This window comes from Boleophthalmus pectinirostris, unplaced genomic scaffold (assembly GCF_026225935.1).
Source record: "Boleophthalmus pectinirostris isolate CB_2022bp ecotype Guang Dong unplaced genomic scaffold, ASM2622593v1 HiC_scaffold_23, whole genome shotgun sequence".
NCBI lineage: Eukaryota > Metazoa > Chordata > Actinopteri > Gobiiformes > Gobiidae > Boleophthalmus > Boleophthalmus pectinirostris.
The window spans coordinates 34,620,797-34,632,961 of NW_026571207.1; the positions used below are offsets into that span (position 1 = coordinate 34,620,797).

Below are 12,165 nucleotides of genomic sequence, written 5' to 3' on the forward strand. Positions count from 1 at the left end.
GTAAATATCACTTTAACCCAAATTCTTTCTTTTTTTTTTTTTTACTGTATTATGTTATATAACAGTTATTATTTTATCTGTACACTTTTTATTTTTATTTATTTATTATTATTATTTTATTTATTTTATTTTGTATTTATTATAAAATGTATTTATATAATTTATTTATATATTATTATTATTATTATTATTATTATTATTATTATTATTATTATTGTTGTTGTTGTTGTTGTTGTTGATATTATTGCATTTATTTATTTATTATATTTATTCTTTTTATTTTATTTTTATTATTATTATTTATTATTTAGTAGTATTAGTTATTTATTTATTTGATCACCCAGTGCTGTCACTCACTCTTCCACCGCAAAAGCAAAAGCTCTTTATAATTTATGAGAAAAATCCCTCAGTCATGCAGGCAGAATCCATGGCAAAAGAGAAATTCAATTTGTCAACTGGACAAATGTTTATTTGGTCGACTACGTTTCGCAGCTGAAGAAGCAGCTTGGATGAGCTGTGAAACGTATTCGACCAAATAAATTTTGTCCAGTTGACAAATTGAGTTTCTCCTTTGCCTCTTTATAATTTCTTTTGAAGCTGTGAATATTTGGGTGCTGCTTCAGGTTTTCTGCCAACTCGTTCCACAGACTGAGTCCACACACAGTTACATTTTTCTGTGTTTTATTTTCATTTTTATTTGCTATATCTGCTACTTTGAATGTGTTATTATATATATATATATATATATATATATATATATATATATATATATATATATATATATATATATATATATATATATATATATATATATATATATATATATATATATATATTTTTTTTTTATTTTTTTTATTATTATTTATTATTATTATATATTGTGATGTCTGAGCTCCAAATCATTTCCCTTGTGGATCAATAAAGTTCGTCTGAGTCTAAGTCTAATTTTACTTTAATATTATACTGAAATGTAGCTTCATTGTCTATATGTTCTGTTTGTTTGTATGGACACGTTCAAAAAACTACATGAACTACACTGACCATGATCCTTTGCATGTATTTATGTATTTATTGTTATTGTAAAGCAGGGGTGTCAAACTCATTTTGGTCCGGGGGCCGTATCCAACCTACTTTCCCAAAGGGGCCGGATCAGAAAACTCATGTCATATAAACCCCAAAAATAACAATAAGTTCAAATATTTGTGCAGAGAAACACAAATCTATTACAGAAATCTTTTTTAATTGATGAACTCTTTCTTTTACATAATATTATAATATAAACAACCTGAAACTTTAAGAAAAATCCAATTTCAACACAATTTTAATATGAACTTGTATGTAAATAGGAATAAGTCAATTTTTCTTGGAAAATCCTGCACTCGGCTCCACTTTTCTCATGTTGGACATTTTTTTGATGAGGGTGTCACGGTCAACAGTCAAAACGATCGTACTTTTAAGAGCGTTTGGAAAGAGACAAGTCTTCTTTTGTGCTGCTCTGGTGAGAGGGGCCACGTACAGAGACGCTGGAGACCCTGCTATGCTCAGCATTCGCAGAAAATTACCAATATTTTAATTAAAATATTTAAGTTGAAAATCAGCCAAGGGCCAGATTAAAGGTCTTGGAGGGCCGGATCTGGCCCCCGGGCCTTATGTTTAACACCTGTGCTGTAAAGGCTGCATTTGGCATTTTTAGAGGGAGACGCTCAAAACCTTCTTTGCAAATGCAGTTTTATCCTTTAACGTTTGAACATGAAATAGTTGACTGTTTTGTACTGTAGTTCTTTTTATGGTATTTTGTAGTACTGTGACCTTGAGTGTGTTGAAAGGCGCCTCAAATAGATTATGATTATGACTAGTAATAGAAGTAGTAGTAGTAATAGTAGTAGTAATAGTAGTAGTAGTATAGTAGTAGTAGTAGTAGGCTCAAAACATTTCTGTTTGACTGTGCATATAACTGAAAGGTTTTCATTCCGCACTCTTCTCTCTAATTTATGTCTCTTTTTTCTTTTTTAATTTTAATCTTTATGATTATTTATGTTTTGATTTGTTTTTATTATAATTTTAATGTATTTCTTATTCTGTAAAGCACTTTGAATTACTTTGTGTACAAATAAACATGCCTTGCCTTGCCTAGTAGTAGTAGTAGTATAGTAGTAGTAGTAGTAGTAGTAGTAGTAGTAAGTAAGTAAGTAGTAGTAATAGTAGTAATAGTAGTAGTAATAGTAGCAGTAGTAGTAATATTAAAAGCAATAGTAATAGTAGTAGTAGTATAGTAGTAATAGTAGTAGTAGTAGTAGTAGTAGTAGTAGTAGTAGTAGTAGTAGTAGTAGTAGTAGTACCATTTCTGCAGTAACATTACCCTCGATAACTGTAAAGCAATAATACCTATGATTTAATGACACTATAATTATGTCAGACATTTGGAAGTGCGTCAGGAGATTGTGCACACTTGTTGACATGTTCTAACAGTTGAAGAGCCTTTGTTTGTTTGCCTGCAGTCACAATCACAGCACAGCGAGTCCAACTGGTTTTCAGACAACTTGACTGATCAGCATGATTCTGCATTTTCTGTCCTCCTCTCACCCCATCGGATTAACAGTCTCGAATCTAGTGGAAAGCGCTTCTCTGTATTTTTTTCACTTCTTTACTGGGCCTCATTCATGAAACGTTTCTTTAAAAATGTTCGTAACTTCAATTTTAAGAAGATGCTGAGAGAACTCTGCACCAGATTCACAAAGCGTTTTTAAGATCACAGATTCCTTCTTAAGTGCAGTGTTAGGGAGTAATGGATTACATGTATGAGAGTTACGTAATCAGAGTACATATTATGAGTAACTGTATTCAGTTACAGTTACTGTTTCAGTGAGTGGTAATTGGATTACAGTTACTTTGTTGAAATAAGTGGATTACACTGCGGCAGTTTCTTGATTTTATATATTTTGGGCTATATCCCCCCCCCCCCCCCCCCTTTTTTTTTTTTTTTTTTCGTAATTCCACTCATTGCTGGACACTAAACCAGGTCTAAAAGCAGGTCTAAACTAGGTCTACACTAGGTCTAAACAAGGTCTAAACTAGGTCTAAACTAGGTCTACACTAGGTCTAAACAAGGTCTAAACCAGGTCTAAACCAGGTCTAAAACCAGGTCTAAACTAGGTCTAAACTAGGTCTAAACCAGGTCTAAAACCAGGTCTAAAACCAGGTCTAAACTAGGTCTAAACCAGGTCTAAACCAGGTCTATGGAAGATAAGTTGTTCCATCAGAATTTGAATTTTAAACGGCTCTGAATTTGTCTTTGTGAATTATTTTACTCTGAAAAAGAGCATCTGAATTTTTTTTTCTTCTGAATTTGAAGCACTGAAATTTCAGTGTATAGTTTTCAATGTGTTTAAAATTTCAATTTTTTTAAAATTAAAAATCATCTATAAAATATTGGATGTATTTTTTTTTCAAACCTCAAATACGACTGTCTAAATTCGCATTGTAAAATACGATGAAGAAAAATGACCCAGCCAACATCCGGGATACTGAGGCATTTGCAATCGCTCTTGCAGAGTCGATCTAACTTCTAGCCAATCACGCAACGGTATAGTAGTCACGGGAACAACCACAAGTCCACGGACGGAAATGGCAGCCGGTGGCCGCTCTTCGGTAATTATGTTCATATTTTCTAACCTTTTTCGAAGCTAATACTTATAAAATCTTACAAATAACAATTGCTTGACAACATTAATGTAAATGCTTGTACTCGCATTATTGGCGATTTGATAGAAACAACATTAATAGCGCTAGTTAATGCACTGTCATGCGCGCCCACCATAGACCACATGGCCCGCGCAAGTCAACCTGTTGTAAGGAAAACAACCACTAGGGGGCGATAGCCGCTACGGCTAATATGAAATACTGTCAACAAACATGGCAGCGCCCTTCTTCAACGATTTGATAGCATTTTATGTAGTGAAATAGAAAGAAAATACAGTGTTCTATGTCACTTATAGTAGGCTAATAAAATATATTTGGTAATTTTACAGGATAGTCAGGCTGAAATAGTGCAGTCAGCAAGGCGTTTATTACATTTGCTGACTTCGTCTGAAAGACAGTCAAGTGCAGCAATTCAAGCCTCAAGTCAAGATAACAGGGATTTGCTTCACCATTCATTTGTTGTGAGACAGCGTTCGATTTCAGCAGCAAAGACAGAGAATTTCTTGTTTCGTTTATGCATCAACAGATTACAGTGTACTTAATTATTCATGGGTTTCAAGATATGGCAACCATCCTTCATGGTTATAGAAATAAAGCTATTTAAATTAAAATATTATATCTTTTCAATGGAGAAAGGTCCTCACAAAGTCCTTCAAATCTGGAAGGAATTGTTTGTCTGAAACACATGATTACATATTTACCTTCATTATGCCCAATGTAAAAAGCTACAAATGTTTAAATAAGTGGTTGTTTTATGTCTACCAGGATCTCCTGAACCAAGTTTTGAGACGACTTTCAGTCTCGCCTGGAGCTTATTCTGGAACGTATTCCTTTGGATTTGGACTTTTTGGAGTTCACTTGCACCCAGGAGTTTGTTTTCTTGCATGCTCTGTCTAGTCAGGTACCCATATCTGCAGAAATATTAAATGCATTAATGGAATTGCACACTCTGGTGAATCATGAAAAGGAAAGAAACAGAGCACATGCTCGAGTAGTACAGTTTGAACAAGGACCAGCTGGGCGACAAAGAATGGTGGTGTCCTCAGACCACCTCCTACATCTACTTGAACTGAACTTGTCTGTGCCATCTATAGCCAAACTCATGGGAATCTCCAGGAGCACACTATACAGGCGTATGGGCGACTTTGGTGTCTCAGTGAGATCACAGTACTGCACCTTGACAGATGAAGAACTGGACCAATGTGTGAGAGAGGTAATATCCAGGCAGCCTCACTCTGGATATAGAATGGTGAAGGCTCTTCTGCAAGCCAGAGGACTGAGGGTGCAGTACGAGCGTGTGAGAGCCTCCATGCACCGTGTCGACACCAATGGAGTCATATCTCGAACACCTAACCTGGGCTGCATCAATCGCCGTACCTACTCTGTTCCAGGACCCCACTTCCTGATGCATATTGATACGAACCATAAGTTGATCCGGTATTTCTTTTTACATTACAACATAATATTAGTATACTGCTGCATTTGTTTTTTAACATTTTTTATTTTATATTATAGGTATAATATTGTCATATTTGGAGGGATTGATGGGTTTTCCCGTAAGGTAAGCTTATTAGTATAGAATTGCAACTTGTTTGAGAATCATATGCAGTTGTTGTGCTGCTCTAAACATAATTTCGTTGAGATTTAATATCCCAATGACAATAAACCAATTAAATGATTGATAATAGTCATTTCAGCGTTGTGGTCAAATGCAGAGGACAAATTTCCCTATGGGGACAATAAAGTACCTTTTTTGTATTCTACAGATTATGTATCTGGGTGCATCCTCCAACAACCTTGCATCCACAGCTCTGGCTTTCTTCAACAGATCAGTTGACAAGTATGGTTTTCCTCAAAGGTACATGCTCCCATTCATAATACTGTTTCTAATTTTGACTTAATTGTTTAATTCAAAACTACTTGATCTGCTATTGTTATGTGAATATTTGTCTATATTTTTTAGAGTTCGTGGTGATCAGGGGGTGGAAAACGTGGATATTGCCCGTCTCATGTTCACAGCCCGTGGAACAGGAAGGAGCAGCTTTATTTCTGGGAAAAGTGTACACAACCAACGGTAAATTGGAAAAATAGAAGAGTAGGTGTAAACCTAGATCTTAATTAGAATTTATTATCTGTTCAGGCTTTAATGGTTCAGAGAAAAATAGTCATCTGCAAGTTTCTTTGCAAATGTATTCCAGTAAAGTATTCTAATTTAACTATATCATTATTTGTCATTTATCACTGATTAATATCGGGGCAATTTATTGTTCAAGTAGCAAAAAATAATGGCATTTCTTATTATTGCAATATGAAGTACACAAAATAAGTTATATGTAATTATGTATGTATAATTCTACTTAAACAATTTATATACATTTTAAATTGACCATATTTTAAGTGTATGGTTTATTTTTCAGCATAGAAAGGCTGTGGAGAGACCTATGGGTGGCTGTAACAAGCATCTATTACGATGTTCTCCACTACCTTGAAGAGGGCGGTTTTCTCAGCATTGGGAGTCTTGTACATCTCTTCTGTTGCCACTACGTGTTTCTGCCACGCCTACAGGAAGACCTGGACACCTTTCGATGTGGTTGGGATAACCACGCACTGAGAACTGAAGGCAACATGACTCCAAACCAGCTGTGGGTTCTGGGTCAAACACACCACTCTAATCCTGGACCATATCATACAGAGGTTCGTCATGCTCTCTTTACATTTAAATTATTCAAATTTTGAATGTCTATAAAGCTCATGTAGTATGTTCTATCTTTTGCTAGGATATGGACCTGCCCCATATTGAATGGGAAAACAGTGGGCTTCCTCATGATGAGCATGCAGGCATTGTGGTACCAGATATGTCCTCTCCTCTAACTGATGAACAACTGACAGCTTTAAAGGAGGCTGTTAACCCAATGGCAGCATCACAATCCTTTGGCTGTGATATTTATATGGCCGCTGTTCTTTACTGTGAGCATTTGCTCGCTTTGTGAATGAATCTGTCATAAATAGCCTTTAATTTTTTGTCAAAAATGAGTGGACATGTTAAATGTTAAGTGTATTGTGTGTAAGTAAGTTTATTATTAAAAGTTGTCCACAACAATCATAAAAAGGATCCAAACGAACTGTTCTTCTGAATTTTTGTTAGCACAAAACCAGTTCATAATGAACCTGTGACAGAACCAGAAACACAATTTGAGAGACTAAACCCTTGACTCAGCTTGTAATAAAATCTTGCAGATGACAAAATATCTTTTCAACATTAACATTAGGAGAACATAACAATTCACACCAAAACCAAATCCTGTGTGGCAAGTGGAGATAGAAACAAGCATGTCGCTCTGGAACGCAGCATAATCTTTGTAGTGACATGGGATGCGCAGGGTCTCGTAGCAGGTTGAAGCAGTAATATATCTTCCTGCTCCCACTTCTACAGACAGACTCGATGGCAAGACCTCCCAGCCAGTCCAGAATTTGACTAGGCTTTGCAGTTCAGCTGGTGTTACTACAGAAAAGAGGAAGTACATGACCTTTAAATATTTAATTAGAAATGATGAGATACTATATCCTGTATACCATTGTAGCTTTTTCTTATAAATAAGACCACTTGAGCAGCCTACCTGTAGTGATAAACTCCCGGAGATAGCCAGACACATGACATTTGGTGTCAACTGGGCAGTCATCGTCATCATCATCTGCCTGTGGCCATTTGATTCGCTGCAGAAGAACCTGTGTTAAAAATGGCACATGAAAAAAATATGCAGCATTTCTACAAGACTAACATGATACTTTGACAATATATTATAAAAATATATGCAACAAACTCACCTGAGGGCAGATAATCCCTGCTTCCTCTGTGGGGAGGAACAAATCTACTGTGTCTGGTCTCTGGGTGAGCATGGTCCATATTGGTGTTTTTTTTTTAGTCCCCGGCGGAGTTGCTTAATCTGTCTTATTACTCGCCTAATCACCTTCAAGAGAGAATGAGGGGAATGTACATGTGTTCATAGAATTTTTCAATAAATCCAAAAGTACTACTTGACCAGAAATACTTACAGCATGAATTAAAAGTTTTTAAAAAAGCCATTTTCGGTTGCCCTCAGTCAGGGGAGGAAGATCCCAAGCAAAAGCCAAATCCTGTATCTCTACTTTATCCTTCTCAGACAGGTTTGACTCACCTTCCAACTGATTGAAGAGATGGTACCAGATCAGAAGATAAACTTTAACTAAGCTGTATTCTTTAATCCACAACTTGGTTTCAGATTAAAACATTATCGAGTTCATCAAAAATAAACAATGGGTATGGTGAATAGTGAAAAGATGGAGTAACATACAAGCCTGATGGTGTCACGGATGTCCAAGTCAGGACAGTCCTCCAGGGTGACTGTACACGTTTCAGGAGTGCCTCCAAGGAGAACATGAACAATAGCAGGGCTGAGGCCAGACAGACAAGGTCCTCCGTGGAGGAAGGAGTGACCCATCATCCTCCCCGCCATGAGGAAGAGGTCGCTTTCAACCAGAAAGTGTGAAGCTGATGGGACAAGATGACTTGGCTCCCCTTCAAAAAGTCGAGTAACACTGCAGTTTGCTATGGAAAACAACGATGGGACACAACAAATCAAAAGCTTTTATTAGTAGTCTCTGTTTCCATATCCATATTTCATATTCTATATCCATATGGGAATATGTGTGCATGGTGCCAAATGGATAAACTGGAACATACCAAAATGTATGTGAAAACCTGACTTCAGTTTTTCCATGCACGTGGAAAAGAAAAAGCGCGCAACACCATGTCCTACAGCTGTGTCCCCTATAACAAAAAAATAAATAAATACTCAAACTCATTTCTAAGAACCTTTAACTTTTTAGGTTTTACCTTCAAGTCTGCATTTCAGTGGACGGGCCCATTCCACATTTTTTTGCTTATAAAAGGAGATGAGGGCCATGTCCTGCTCTGTAAGACTTTTTCTAATGTCCATGCTGAGAATTAATGGGCTGTCCATTGCATGGTTTTGGAGAAAATGTTTTGCATATTGAGATATGGCCTCCCTTGGATCACTCAAAGATAATCACCAGTCTAGAAGGAAAGCATAAAACAATGCAATACCTGATTTCGATATAGTGTACATTTGATTTGATTATAAATGTACAACAATTACCAAATAAGACATTAAACACTCAAATGAAAACGTATTCACAGCATGACAAAATTTGTGGTACTACCTACCCCCAGTAACAGTAGCAGATGATGTGGAGGTTCCAGCAATGGCTGCATGGTCCTCCTCATAGGTCACTTTGGCAGATGTCACTGTGGCAGATGTGACTGCAGGTGTCACTGGACTGAAAATAAGGCAACTAAACATCATCACATTCAATACAATAATGGATCAATTTACTAAAAAGATCATCAATACCTTTCTCCACATGTGGATGCATGTTCCTGTATCCAGTCAGTAGGAAACATTTTTAAGCAAACTGGACATGACACAGCTATTAACAGTGGAAAGACAAAAGATAGGAGTTGCACTTAAATCAAAATTATAATAGGCAAAAGTGTCGTTCATCATCAAATTCTTTATGCTTTAAGACTTGTTCCAGTTGTAAAGACAAAACCTACATTTTTCCCCAACAAGATGACTTGTATCCTCAACAGGCTGTTCACCATCAATTTCAATGACTGAGCATGAGTTGACGTGATCCTTAAGAAGCTGCAGAGGAACATCTACTCCACACTTCTGGCACATGGCCTTTGCCATGCCCTTGAATGCTTCATCAGTTAGTTCCAGTGGACTTGTATCAAGGTCCTCCTGAAGTGGGACTATGAACAGTTTTTTTACCCCCTTGTGCAGCAGATTTCAACAATCTGCCTGTATACCCAGCATCATCGGGTGACACAAGGGCGAGCTTACGGCTACCCCATCCACCTGTAGAAACACACAATACTTTTATACTTATATTGCATACATTTTAGATTATTATATATGAAGTAAATAGTGTATATACTTAATGACTGGGCAGTATACTTTTAGTAACATTCAGACCTTGTCAAGCAATTCAATTAAACTTGTACCTGTAGATTTATAAAGTAGCCATCCACCAGACAGTGTGCGCAACTTTGGATATAAAGCTTTGAGGGCATCACATAGCTGTAAACAGAAAGAGCAAGTACATTAATTAATCAATATTTAATATTCAAAATTCATCATTCAGAACAAAAATAAGAAGTGAGTGCACATGAGTCTTTTCATAGTTAACCTCCTCATGGGTGATGCTCTCATCTAGATGAGCAGTCCTGGGGCCCAATCCTGCTTGCATATGTGTGTGACTTTTTCAAGTTCACTGGGTGTCCTGTCACAATGTTTTGGAAGGAGGTAAAAAGACACTTCCAGCGGCTTGCACTTTTTGGCCGGAATAAGTGCTGGGGCAGGAAATCGTCGTTTCCCTTTTCCTTTTGTAAAAAGGCCTGGAAAAGTTCTACAAAAAACAGAACGCAAGAACATTCAATAAACAATTAATAGAGAAAGAAAAAGAAAAAAGAAACAAAACATACATTTAGTTAAGACCAAAATAAATTAAAAGATTATAAAAGCCTTGTTTACACCTGCGGTCTTATGACATTAATCATTAGTAATTAATGGGTTCTATAAACCTTTAAATATTACAAAATAATAATACATGAAATAAATTCTCAACACCCCAAGGTCCATGGACTGGGCTCAGATGCTGAGTGAAAAGCAGATTTCAATAGTAAACATCATAATAATAATTATTATTATAATAACCAAAGATAAAGATAAGACATATTTAGCATTTCACACCTTGTCATTTCTGTTTGAAGAGTAGGCCGAGTAGCTGGTACAAAGTGACGGTCATGGTCCCGTATCCCTCCTTGTTGATCAACTCTGCGTCATATTTTTAATGAATATTTGAACATTTCAGAAAGAGATCATTTCTAAGAACAACTACCCGTTATCTTGACTTGAGGCTTGAATTGCTGCACTTGACTGTCTTTCAGACGAAGTCAGCAAATGTAATAAACGCCTTGCTGACTGCACTATTTCAGCCTGACTATCCTGTAAAATTACCAAATATATTTATTAGCCTACTATAAGTGACATAGAACACTGTATTTTCTTTCTATTTCACTACATAAAATGCTATCAAATCGTTGAAGAAGGGCGCTGCCATGTTTGTTGACAGTATTTCATATTAGCCGTAGCGGCTATCGCCCCCTAGTGGTTGTTTTCCTTACAACAGGTTGACTTGCGCGGGCCATGTGGTCTATGGTGAGCGCGCATGACAGTGCATTAACTAGCGCTATTAATGTTGTTTCTATCAAATCGCCAATAATGCGAGTACAAGCATTTACATTAATGTTGTCAAGCAATTGTTATTTGTAAGATTTTATAAGTATTTAGCTTCGAAAAAAGGTTAGAAAATATGAACATAATTACCGAAGAGCGGCCACCGGCTGCCATTTCCGTCCGTGGACTTGTGGTTGTTCCCGTGACTACTACACCGTTGCGTGATTGGCTAGAAGTTAGATCGAATCTGCAAGAGCAATTGCAAATGCCTCAGTATCCCGGATGTTGGCTGGGTCATTTTTCTTCATCGTATTTTACCAATGCGAATTTAGACAGTCGTATTTGAGGGTTTGAAAAAAAATACATCCAATATTTTTATAGATGATTTTTTAATTTTTAAAAAATTGAAATTTTAAACACATTGAAAAACTATACACTGAAATTTCAGTGCTTCAAATTCAGAAGAAAAAAAAATTCAGATGCTCTTTTTCAGAGTAAAATAATTCACAAAGACAAATTCAGAGCCGTTTAAAATTCAAATTCTGATGGAACAACTTATCTTCCATACAGGTCTAAAACCAGGTCTAAAACCAGGTCTAAACTAGGTCTAAAGCAGGTCTAAAACCAGGTCTAAAACCAGGTCTAAACTAAGTCTAAAACCAGGTCTAAACCAGGTCTGAAAGCAGGTCTAAACTAGGTCTAAACCAGGTCTAAACCAGGTCTAAAACCAAGTCTAAAACAGGATTTAACAGGACTAAACCATGCCACACGGACCATGTCTCCTCCTCGTCTTCTATCAATCATATTTTTAATACGGTTAAGGAAAAACTGGGCATTTTATTTTCTTTTAGCAGACAAAACTTTTATGTGAAGATTTCCTAGTCTTTGCTTCTCTCTAGCAAATCAAGTAATCCAAAGTATTCAGATTACATTACTCACTTAAGTGACAGTGACAATTTACCAACACCCAGATACAAACACTTCCATGCTCAATTACATTTCATTTACATAGAAAATGAACATGGACTTGGTTAGAAACGCCCTCTGAACTTCCATATATGACCAATGGTTTGGGATTATGACGTGTGAAAGAGTGAGGAAGAGAGTGATGAGGAAGTCTGGTGAAACGTCTACAACAGACATGGCAGACTCGCCCGTGGTATAA

General features: G+C 36.4%; 2 protein-coding genes across 3 annotated transcripts; one reads left to right on the forward strand and one right to left on the reverse strand.

Annotated features, from left to right (window-relative positions):
- Positions 1-4,522: 4,522 nt before the first annotated feature.
- LOC129410547 (uncharacterized) lies at positions 4,523-6,833 on the forward strand. 2 transcript variants are annotated; one of them, XM_055158974.1, is made up of 6 exons: positions 4,523-5,136; positions 5,215-5,260; positions 5,466-5,557; positions 5,663-5,773; positions 6,117-6,393; positions 6,477-6,833. In XM_055158974.1, exons 1-6 carry the CDS (start codon positions 4,634-4,636, stop codon positions 6,687-6,689), a joined length of 1,242 nt encoding a protein of 413 aa, XP_055014949.1. In that variant the 5' UTR covers positions 4,523-4,633; the 3' UTR covers positions 6,690-6,833. The 2 variants fall into 2 exon arrangements, with proteins under 2 accessions (XP_055014949.1, XP_055014950.1); XM_055158975.1 differs by having other exon boundaries at positions 4,523-5,127.
- Positions 6,834-7,770: 937 nt separating this feature from the next.
- LOC129410606 (uncharacterized) lies at positions 7,771-10,009 on the reverse strand. The gene is made up of 7 exons (XM_055159090.1): positions 9,952-10,009; positions 9,767-9,842; positions 9,314-9,620; positions 9,111-9,186; positions 8,924-9,036; positions 8,031-8,284; positions 7,771-7,881 (listed from the first exon to the last, which is right to left on the reverse strand). Exons 3-7 carry the CDS (start codon positions 9,450-9,452, stop codon positions 7,771-7,773), a joined length of 693 nt encoding a protein of 230 aa, XP_055015065.1. The 5' UTR covers positions 9,453-9,620; positions 9,767-9,842; positions 9,952-10,009.
- Positions 10,010-12,165: the final 2,156 nt, after the last annotated feature.

Excerpts from the sequence above, each read along its gene's own strand:
- LOC129410606 (XM_055159090.1), bottom strand. The coding sequence starts at position 9,452 with ATGGCAAAGGCCATGTGCCAGAAGTGTGGAGTAGATGTTCCTCTGCAG. Across the intron at positions 9,037-9,110 it reads GCATCCACATGTGGAGAAAG|TCCAGTGACACCTGCAGTCA; the intron begins GTATTGATGATC and ends CCTTATTTTCAG. Across the intron at positions 7,882-8,030 it reads TCCGTGACACCATCAGGCTT|TTGGAAGGTGAGTCAAACCT; the intron begins GTATGTTACTCC and ends CTCTTCAATCAG.
- LOC129410547 (XM_055158974.1), top strand. The coding sequence starts at position 4,634 with ATGGAATTGCACACTCTGGTGAATCATGAAAAGGAAAGAAACAGAGCA. Across the intron at positions 5,774-6,116 it reads AAAAGTGTACACAACCAACG|CATAGAAAGGCTGTGGAGAG; the intron begins GTAAATTGGAAA and ends TTTATTTTTCAG. Across the intron at positions 6,394-6,476 it reads CTGGACCATATCATACAGAG|GATATGGACCTGCCCCATAT; the intron begins GTTCGTCATGCT and ends ATCTTTTGCTAG.